The sequence below is a fragment of the Petaurus breviceps genome, unplaced genomic scaffold (genome assembly GCF_028583685.1).
Source record: "Petaurus breviceps papuanus isolate PSGF00001 unplaced genomic scaffold, PetGlider_PUasm1.0 79, whole genome shotgun sequence".
NCBI classification, from domain to species: domain Eukaryota; kingdom Metazoa; phylum Chordata; class Mammalia; order Diprotodontia; family Petauridae; genus Petaurus; species Petaurus breviceps.
The window spans coordinates 16,907,975-16,918,792 of NW_027186523.1; the positions used below are offsets into that span (position 1 = coordinate 16,907,975).

The window sequence follows — 10,818 nt, forward strand, 5'->3', positions numbered from 1 at the left end:
TTGCTATGAGATTTTCTTCAATCCTTTGTTTTCATCTTGAAAATATTTCTTTTCTGGCATGGCTATGTGATTTACTAGTAGTGGTGATTCACGATTAGCTACCCATCTGCCATATTAAAAAAGCACAAATCAAAAGCTTCAAAGACTTATTCCAGGGCCATCAGCAAGCCACACATTAGGGTTAGGAGAAATCTGAGCTTCTCTCTCTCATCCTTGCATCTGTCTGCTTTCAAAGCTCTTCCATTCTGGGCAACCTTTAGCCAAAAGGCTTACTTAACAAGCTTTCCAGGAAATTGAAGACTATAGTGGGGGATGTTTTAGTGACTTTGCTTTTTTTTTTCTGCCTGCTGAATGAATGACAAAAGCATTTATTGAGCACTTATTATGGCCAAAACACTGTGTTAAATGTTGGGGATAAAAACAGAGAAGATAGTCCCACTTTATAATGGGGGAGACAACACATATAGAAAGTTTCAGCCACTATTCAGATGGGAAAGTCCCATGGTCCTTAGGGTGCAGCAATGGAGTAGATGTCATTTCCAATGATAAAATCATATCAGTTTCTGAGCTTGAGTCATTTGACAGTGCCAAGGATTTTATTAACTGAGCAATTTCATTTGTCAAGGTTTGCCTATGACCACTTTGCAAACAGGCTTTCTACTGAAACAAATCACTAGCCAAAGGTCCAAGATGAGCCTCTGAAACTCAAGCCTCAGATATCAGTCCAACATGCTGCTGTGGAGCCTCCTGGAAACAAGCCTTTCAAATCCTAGATAGTTAGGGGAAATGGTTCTATACTTTTTCTTTAAAATGACAAGGAAATACATTCTATTGCTAAAGTATTCTCTATTAGTTCCATTACAATGCATTTCCTCCATTCATAAAAATATATACACACACACACACCACTTTGTTTTTTATTTAGAGGAGCTATTACTAACAGAGGATCAGTCCATCAGTCAACAAGTATGACTGATTGATCCTAGGGTGTGGGTGAAAAGACAATTGCATTATAAATCATCCTTTTCATTCTGGACTATCATTTGATTGGCAGCTGCAGCTTAATTTCTTTTTTTTTTGGTAGCACCTGTTGACATTTGTGACATGATATCTCAGTTTACTCCTAACTTTGCAAGCGTGTTTTTTTTTTTAATACACTGCTATATGCCAGGCTAGTCTGTTAGCTACTGCTGTTTCCCAGCCAGATGGTGTGGAGTTGTGTTATTATTTACATACTCTAATAGAATAAACCAAAGCCCTTACCTGATGAAAGGAGACTCCCACTGCTGCCGCTGATAATTTTCCCTTTGCTACCCATGTTGGCTAACTTTGAAGTCTTCAGTGTTCCTGTCTCGGTCAGGTCAATAGCAATCTCGCTCAGGCTCCTCGCAGCATGAATTTTGGACTAGAATCAGATGGAAGAAATGTGATTATGGAGAAGCTTAGATCTGGTGAAGCATTTACCACTTATGGACAACAGAAACCTGCTTGTTTGTGATGCTGCAAGTTGACGATGGTATTTGACTATTCCAAGTCTGGGAAGTTTGGATCCAGCCATTCGTTAACATATTACTGAAACTTCTGGCAAGGGCACACATAAGCAAGCTATCATCGAACATGAGTTACAAGTATTCTGTGATTATTTTAATTCTGTGCTTAAACATGTCTACTTCAAGGAGAAAAGAGATGAATTTTTTAAACTTGTATGAGTGTGTGTGGTTTTCCTAAAGAGCAGGTCTGACCATGCCCCTCTGCCCCCTCAATAAATTCCAGTGGCTTACTATTACCTCTAGAATCAAATATAAACTCCACTGTGTGGCACTCTCACGACCTGACCTTTTCAGGCTTCATTCACATTGCTTGTGTCCATGAGACTAGTGGTCCAGCCATGCTGGCCCACTTATTGTTCTTATAACATGTCATTTTGTCTTCTGTCTCTGTACCTTTGTACTCACCGTTCCTCATGAGTGGAATGTTCTCCCTCTATATCTGCCCCACTTAGATCTTCTGACCACCATCAAGAATCAGCCGAAGTGACAGCTTCTGTAGGTGACCTGTCTAAGGGCTCCTCCCCGCTTTCCCCATCTGCTAATATTCTCCTTTTCAAAGCCCCCTTGTTTCTACCTCTTATGTATCTTGTGTATCTATTGATGTGCATGTGGCCTCTTTCATTAGATTATAAACTCCTTGAGGGCAGAGACTAGTTCTTTTTTTTGTTGCTTTTTTATATATTCCCTGAGCTTAGCACAGGGCTTGATATATGATAATACTAAGTTGTTGACTGATTTAAAGGTTTCGTGATGTAAAAGTCATTTTAAGCTGCATTTAAATGTTAATCTGATTTCAAGATGTCTTTGTTATTCACACAGCACCAAAAAGATTCTTAGTAATTTTAGGAGAATGGCAGTTAGATGGTTAGTAGGTGTATATGCGTTATTGATATGGAATTATAGTATGTAAGATGTGAATGCTTATGGAGCAAATGCTTTCCTGGTCATTCAGAGTCCAATAAAAAGTAGGAATACAAACTTTTAAAGAAGCTTTCAATGTCAAAGGAACTAATGAAGATGTGTAACTAAGAGTGTATATTATATATAATTTTGTTTATACTATATTGTTATATAGTTATAGATAGACTAATGTTTGCAGTAGAAAAGAACAATAAAAGTTTGCTATGTTTATACATTTAGGTAATTAAGATATCTGTTTCATTTACTGCTTTTGTTTGGCAAATAAAAATGTTTTTCATTCCCACAAATATGTCTGAAGTTTACAATTTTCATTTAATAGCTGGGGACCAAATTCTGAGGACAGCAATGAAGACAATGGGCAATATTCAAACAATTACCTTTAGCAATATAATTGTAACTGTAATTTACAAATTTGCTAATTGTTCTTCTTAACTAAACTCATTAACGAATGTTGAATATTTAAATATAATCTACATATATCTTTGAGGCAATATGGGTTAGGGGATAGAGAGCTGCCCTTGAAGCCAAGAAAAGCTGGGTTCAAGTCTTATCTCTGATGTATACTGACTGTTTGATCCTGGGAAAGTCACTTAAATTCTCATTGCTCTAGGCAGCTTTCTAATACTAGGGGTTTCAGAGTAGGAGCTGTCTTTCCTTGGTAGAATTGGTGAAGCAAATCTGTTCTGGAGTTTCCTGATCTGGAGTTCCTCATACGAATAAAATCACAGGTCTTGTCCATTTCCTTATGCACATGTAGTCCTAGCTCAAAGTCACAATGGCGGCTCTGAGGAACCTTAACACATAACTAATAATTAACAGTAATTCCCTGCCTGGCCTGGATGAGTGCCATGGCCTTCCCTCAACACAGGCAAGCACTGGTGGAAGGGTCAAGGACATATTATGAAGGGAGCATAAATGGATTTCTTTTTTCTAGTTTCATCCTGGCGGTCCCCATTTTTACTCATTTTAATGTTCCCTTCTCTAGATGGCCAAATAAGCACATAATTGCTGCAAGCACTGCCTGGACATCTCTCACGCTATCCCGGGTTTGTCAGAACTTAGAAAAAAATGTCTAGATTTCGGGATACAGCCGGTGAATGCAGGGAGTGGGTGGAGAAGGGTTGACCATGACCATGGTGCACTTTCCGTGTGTTAACAAGATAAAAACCTAGAGGATAAAGGAAATGCTGAAGCTCATAGCTTGTTTTGTTTACCTAGGAATGAACTGTCTTCCTCCTCAGCCTTCTACCTTGTGAATCTTTCCTCTAGTCATGATTCCTTCCTGACCTCAGCAATTTTCCTTGTTCTCAGGACTAGGTTGGCTTTCTCAAGTTAGTGCTTCCTTGTTCCATAAAATAATCATGGCTGCCAAAGGCCTCTCACAGGATTTGGGTCTGGAGCAGAAAACAGGAAAGGGCTTCTATTTCATTTTGACATGGAATGTCAACAGCACCCATCTGGACAAGCGCTATCTCTGAACAAGCCCGGATTGTGTCTGGAGAAATCCTGCTTCTCCTCTTTTTGGCAGCAGCTACACCCTCATATGAGCTAGTGCTAATGAAAAGAGAAGCACTTCCATACCTAGCATTTAGTTATCCATGAGAGAGATGGAAAAGTCTAGCAGCTAAGGACACCAAGAAATGGAAGCTAGAGATTTACCACTAATTTGCTGAGTGACTTTGCATTTGTGTGGTTAAACCTGAAGCTTCAGTGTCCTCAGAGAAAACCATGGACAATTGCCTCCCCTGTGCCATATTCACATATGGTTGTGTGTATGTGTATGTGTTTGTGTGCACGCTGGTGGTGATGGTGGGGTTATCTGTGAAATACCTTCATTCTGGGCCTAGGATACCTAGAAAATCCAGTCCCAAATGAGTGAACCTAGAAGAGGCAGCAAGAATCCAACAAAGAAGACTTCAGAAAAACTTCCTGATTTGGTTTGGAATGGTAATATGGCAATGACCAAGTTAGGCTGGGTTGGAGTACTAGTAGAAATGAAGGGGGGGGCCAAGGGGGGGCAAAGGAAATAATTTGATTGCCCCAAAAGGAATTTTCAGACTTCTGAGTCTCAGTAAGGAGATCTGTCTGGCTTAATGCCCTCTAGTCTGAGGTATCAAGCTCACACAGGCAATTTCTTTTGACTCCTGGCCTTGGACAAAACGAAGAAGCCTGTATTATCTTGGAAAAGAAGAAAGGATCCCTCAATTATTTGTTATCTGAAGGAAGACTGTTATTAAGTTTCTGGGAAAAGCTAGCTCTTTAAAAGATAAGGTTGGGAACTGTGATTTCATTGGCATGGAGAATTCCCAGGTGAGGAAAGTCCTTCTACCAAGGCAGGTGGCACTTTCTTGGTCACTTACAGATTTTAAAACAATTTGCATTTTAGAATATTTTCATCTGGAGATAGCAAGACCTTCCTTGACATAAGGATATAAGGGGTTTTCAAAGTATCTTGTTTGACCACTATCTTGTTCTGATCTCTGAGGTAATATGGGGTCAGTTACTAATTGCAATGAACATTTCTACAGTACAATGCCTCTTGTTCTCAAAGGGTTTCACAGACATTAATCCATTTATACTTAGCCAGCCTACCATTTCCTCCCCACAGGCAGAATGGTCCTTAACTATAAAACTGGGAGAAAATAATGAAGAACAAGTCCAAGTGTGCACATGCATGTGTGTAGAAGTGGGGGGCAGGGAAAGTGAAAACAACAGAGATGTGGCACACACATGAACAGGGCAAACAAAATCCACAAAAGGAGAAAAAAAGGGGGAAAAACATGAAATTATGGGCTACCTTTTGGGGTACTTTTTGCTAAGATCACTAGACAACACTTGTCTCTGGGGTTGGTGAATATTATATGGGAGGCCCTGCTCAAGGCCTTTGGAGAAATGAATGGGTATTGTGAAATATGGGTGGTGTAGAATATGACATGATCCCAACATATATAAACCAGCATCAACTGTTCTAAAGAATTTTAGAAGTGTTTGGTCCTGAATTAGACAGAATTCATCTGGAAGTGTATCTATTAGCCAGGAAGAATCTTAGCCATTTTTAGGCGTGTGAGAGTGTATGTGTACACACATGTACACACAAACACAAATATATATGCGTGTATGTTATTTACATACATTACATCATATCTGCATATTACTCATTCCTTAGATGGGGATTTTGTGATATACTTTCCCTAAGGGGGCATTTGATCAGCTCTGTCACCTCTGTTTTAACTTGGGGAGCTTTCATCCAATCAAGTAACATAACTGTGGTAACAATTTGCTGAGTAATTCCACAATACTCATCTCATTTAAACTTTTGATTACTGGATGAGGACAGGAATTTGGACTCCTATTCTCTAGATGGAGAAAATGAAACCCAACAAGGTAGTAAAAGGCATTTGCTCAGAACTGTCATCCAAATGTTGTACGTTATCCCTAATACAATATAAGTCAAAGAATAATATCTGGTGGGGGAATGGAAGGGCATCATGGCATTTGTGATCCTCCAAGACTTACTTTGGTGAAGTGATTGTGCCCAATGAGGATACACATTCCCCTCCACAGCTTGAAGACTGGTTACTGAAATAGGGGGATGTTAAGGCCCTCCTTGTTGATGTTGAAATTTGGTTTAGTCTTTTAACTGTTATTGTATCATTAATATAATACTTAAATAATTTATAATTATAACATTATATAATAATAGTAATAATAATTGATGTTACTACATCATCTTCTGCATAAAAATGCATCTTTCAGGACAAACACAAGAGGTAGAATCTTTACATGATCAATCAACCAATTCATCAATAACATGGTGTGTAAGGTATACTAGAAAGTATATTCAGCTGGCAGTTGTGGTGTAGTGTGCTAGACTGGGAAAGCTGCAATCTGAATTCAAATCCCACTTCTAATATTTGCTGTGTGATCCTGCTCAAAAGGCTTGACCTCTCTGAGACTAAGTTTTCTCATTGGGAGTGGGGTGGGAGGGGTTCAGATCACCACTGAGATGTCAGTGGTATAGGGCTGGAAGATACAGCAAAGTGAAGATATTTCTTTTAACAATGGGAAAATCTTGCGCTATATACAGAGCTTTTAGAGGCACTGAGTAGAGTGTCTACCCCAGGGGAAGGTAGCTGATAGGTTTCACAGAGAGGATTTGAACTTAGATCATCCTGCCTTTTATTCAGGTCTTTTTTCATTATGCCAAAGTTGTTTTTCTTCAATTACAAAATGAGGATAATGAAAATAACATCTGCACTACCAACTCCACACAGCTGTTGGCAGCAAAGTATTGTATAAACCTTAAAGTTTTATTTACGTGTAAATTGTTATTATTGTTAATTGTTTGCTATCTATGGAGCCAAATACAATTTTTTTTCTCCTTTAAATTCATGGTATTAATATAGGGAACTTTACATCAGGAAAGATTAACCTCTGTGTTCTAGAAGATTACCAAGCCATCCATCTGTCTTCATATATCACTGTAACAAAGGGTCATGGATCTAGAGCTTGGATCTAGAGGCCATCTAGTCCAACTTCCTCACCGCACAGATGAGAAGACATTAGCCCAAGAAGGTTGTTAAAAGACTTGCCCAAGGTCACATAGTAAGGGCCAACAGCAGGATTTGAGCCCAGGTTTTTAACTATTAAATCATGAAATGAGTATTGAAAGGTTTTGGCCTCTAATTGTTCTTTCTAATAGTAAACTCTTATAGTTTTAGCCAAACTCTTATACTCATGCAACCTGTGCAATATATAACTAGTTGAGACACCTTGTCATGGTTTCATTTTGTTGTATCAAATAAAGTCTAAAATAATTGTGCCATTATAAATCATTATCATAAAGGTTATAGTGCTGGTATGTTCTTAACTGTATAAAATGCCAAAGGTAAGGGCTTTGAAGTTTTATCTCAGACACAATTCAAGACAACCAATGCCAAGAAGGTGGTGGGAATACAAAAACTAGCAAAAGAAAAAACATGGCAGTCATTGCATGGCCAGTTTGCATGGTGGATAGCTCCTAATTGAAAGCCATTCTACACTTTATGCATTAGTTTGCTTTCCTCTCCTTATCTTCTTCTCCCTTTCTCCTTTCCATGCTTCCTAAGAAAAAGAAAAACAAATCTCCAAACAAGGGAAGGTAAAGAAAAAGGGAAAAGCCCTAAGACCAGCAGAGTTTCACTGGACTAATGAACCTTTGAGCTGTCCTCCCACACCCACCACAGAAACTAACACAGCAGGAGAGAAGACTTCACAAGAGATTGGTGGGCTGCCAAGCTTTGCTCATTCAATATTTCCACCCCCTCCCCCATGGCAGTAAGATCCTGAGAAAGGGACAGAGCCCATCTTGATATGCTTTTATTCCAGAGGGATAATGAGTAGGAGTGACTCCTGATGGTGGTAGATGGGGGAATGGGGGGAGAGGATGAGGAGGTGAGGTAGAAGAAAGAAGGGTGAGTGTTGATATGTTTGTGTGTGTTAACAAGAAAGACGTCACTCACCCACCCAGCCACCAGCTGATGAGACCTGCCCGTGTGTGTGAGGGAACCACAGGGAGCCTAAGGAAGATGGTTATTGACACATTTCTGAGGTCCTAGGTCCTGTCTTGGAGAAGGTTATCATTACTTTTTTTTTTCTTTTTCATGTGTGTATATGTGAGTGTGTGTGTTTAATGAAGCTGGCAGTTATAAAAGCCTGGAGGGGTCAAAGCAATTATCCTAAACAGTTAGGTGTTGTCTATTAACTGAGAAAGATTACTACTTCTCTCCTTTCTAGAAAGAAGAATACAATTTGCCAATGTATAAAATTCTAGTTAAAGAGTTTTCCTTTTCTGAGGTGGGTTCCCCAATGGTTTGAAAGAGGGTCAGAATACCACAAATGAGCCTTAGCAGACTGCCTCAAGAAGGATGAACAAATGAGTTGTGGGTGGGCCGGAAAACCCTCTGGCACCTTGGAGGGAATTGGTCTCTTGGCAAATTCTGGTTTTATTCCATCTATCTACAGCCCAAAGAGGCAGAGAATACCATGACTGGCATGCATTTATGCCAGTAATGAGTAAAATGGGCCCCAGTTCAATTTTTAATCCCTGAGTTATGTGATCCCTGGGGCCCATCCAGTCTGTGACCTCCAGGTATAGCCATAGTCCATCTATTAGAAGGCTCCTGCCTTTGTGAAATCTTTAGTGTAAACAGAAATTGTTCCCTCCACGTCCCAGGGAAGAGTTTTACCTTACTCTGCTTTCTGTCCAGGTAGAACTGGTGTTGGCTAATGGCCATAGCCCATATGGACTTGATTAATGCTGGACATGCATACCACGTATGCACTGCAATGCCACTGTGACCAAACGTCCTCCTAGTCACCGAGGCCCTGGGGAAGCAGAACAAGAAGGTGGAACATGTTATGCTGGGGTTATTTTCAGGGTCAGTCAGTAAATCAGTGAGGAGAGTTTATAGTGCCAAGTACAATGGTAGGTGGTTACAAAATGTGACTTATCAGAACACACAAACACAGACACACACATATTTCGTAGACAAGCCAGCAAAAGTCCCTGTTTGGATTCCTGACTCCTTAGGGCTCAGGCTGCTGCCAAGACTGTCTTGCTGGGTCACAGATGGGTCAGAGCAGGCCACTGGCCTTCCGTGCTTGATACTGTGTTGTTGACAAAGGCCCTACTTAATAGAGGGAACACAAGCCTTCTATTCAAGAAAAGCCTTGAATTAATTGGCAACAAGGTCTCTGGTGAAATACAGGTAAATTATTTCCTAATCCTTGTAGGCCAGAGCTCCTGACTCAGTCATGCCTTTTCCATCACCTTAGGCTCAGTCCACCATTGCAAATGTTGATTATCAATTTGAAGTGTTTGTTGGGGTGGAGAGCAGTTAGATGTTAGCAAAGATTGTTAGAGCTGGTAGGAAGCTGAGAGATCATCTAGGCCAGTTGTTCTCAATGTCTGGTCATCCCTATCCACTGGTGATATATCCCCTCTTTCAGGAGATCCTCCAGGTCAAAACGATTTTCATAAGATTACTATGTTATTGATATTACCCATAGAAACAAAAACTCTTCAGCATCTTCCATAATTTTCAAGAGTACAAAGGGCTCCTGAGACCAAAAAGTTTAAGAACTGCTGAATTAGACTAAAGCCTTTATCTCACAGATGATACGACTGAGGCAAGAAGAAAAGAGAAATGACAACAAGGGTAATGAATGAGAGGTTAATGAATGAGAGAGTGGAATCCCCCCCCCCCCTTCCCTCTCATTACATATCAATTATTTCAGCATGGAGTAAAGAAGACACTCAGATTTCCAAAATGAAACTGGAAACCACTGGTTTTTCATATAATTAGCTACAAATAAGAATAGAGGTCAATGTTTTCCCAGAAGGGAAGGAAGTCTCTTAACAAATAGAGGCTGTCTGGCCACTTTACTGGGGGTCAGGAGGTACATGGTAATGGTAGACTGATCATTATGAAAATGGAATCGTAGCTTTGAAAAACAGTGTGTGTGTGTGTGTGTGTGTGTGTGTCATCAACTTACTGGGCAAACAGAGTAGGGACTTTGGCATAGGAGTTAAGGTATATCAAACCTTTTATTAGGAAAAAGAAAGGAACATAGTTTTCCTAAGATTAGTAAATTGAAAGATCCCAGGGTAACAAGGACAGAGTACTAACATTGGTTTTTAGGAAATTTTAATTATAAATAGGATTTGTCAACCCTTCCCTTGAGGAAAATTCAAGGTTTCTTCTTTCTTTCTGGTTTGTTTCAGTTATAGATTTAATCAGTTGAACTGGCCCCAGTTCCTGAATACTCACTTTTTTATTGAAAAATTAAAATCTGGTGTCAATTAATACTCCTAATTCCAGGTGCATATGATTTATGTTGTTACTTTGGTTAAAATGAAAGCTTGTGAATGAGCAAACAGTTGTCAGTTGAAATGCAGCCAGAAAAAGAGGGGAGGGAGGGAACCACATATAACAACACACTTAGAAATTTTAAAATGAAACTGCCAAGCAAGGATCTGGTTCCCATAATAGCTATTGGAACTGGGATGAGTTCAACTCTTATTTTTCTCTAGCAAAGTTGAATTGGGATGGGGAGTGTGAAGGGGGAAGAAACTTGAAATTTAAGACTGTGAAAGTTGCAAAATGAACTGATCCTTGTGGAAGGATCAGTATTTTTCTCGGAAAGATAGTGGGAAAAATGAAAGAACTAGCAGCTGAGTATAATAACCACATTCTTTCCCCACTTCAGGCCCTTCCCAAAGCATGTTTTCTTCTGCTCTCACTAGTTCTACTAACCTGAATATCTGACAAATTTAGAGGGCCAGAGAATCAGGAGTTAGGCATGG

The 10,818-nt window shown here is 39.7% G+C and overlaps 1 protein-coding gene across 6 annotated transcripts in view; it reads right to left on the reverse strand.

The window, feature by feature from the left end:
- FRMD4A (FERM domain containing 4A) overlaps window positions 1-10,818 on the reverse strand; it is a 416,929-nt gene that overhangs the window by 59,988 nt on the left and 346,123 nt on the right. For all 6 annotated transcript variants that reach the window (XM_069106435.1, XM_069106434.1, XM_069106433.1 and 3 more), the window contains exons 13-14: window positions 8,699-8,837; window positions 1,264-1,405 (exon numbers count right to left, since the gene is read on the reverse strand). In XM_069106435.1, coding sequence (XP_068962536.1) covers window positions 1,264-1,405; window positions 8,699-8,837 — 281 coding nt within the window. The remainder of the gene's footprint in view (window positions 1-1,263; window positions 1,406-8,698; window positions 8,838-10,818) is intronic.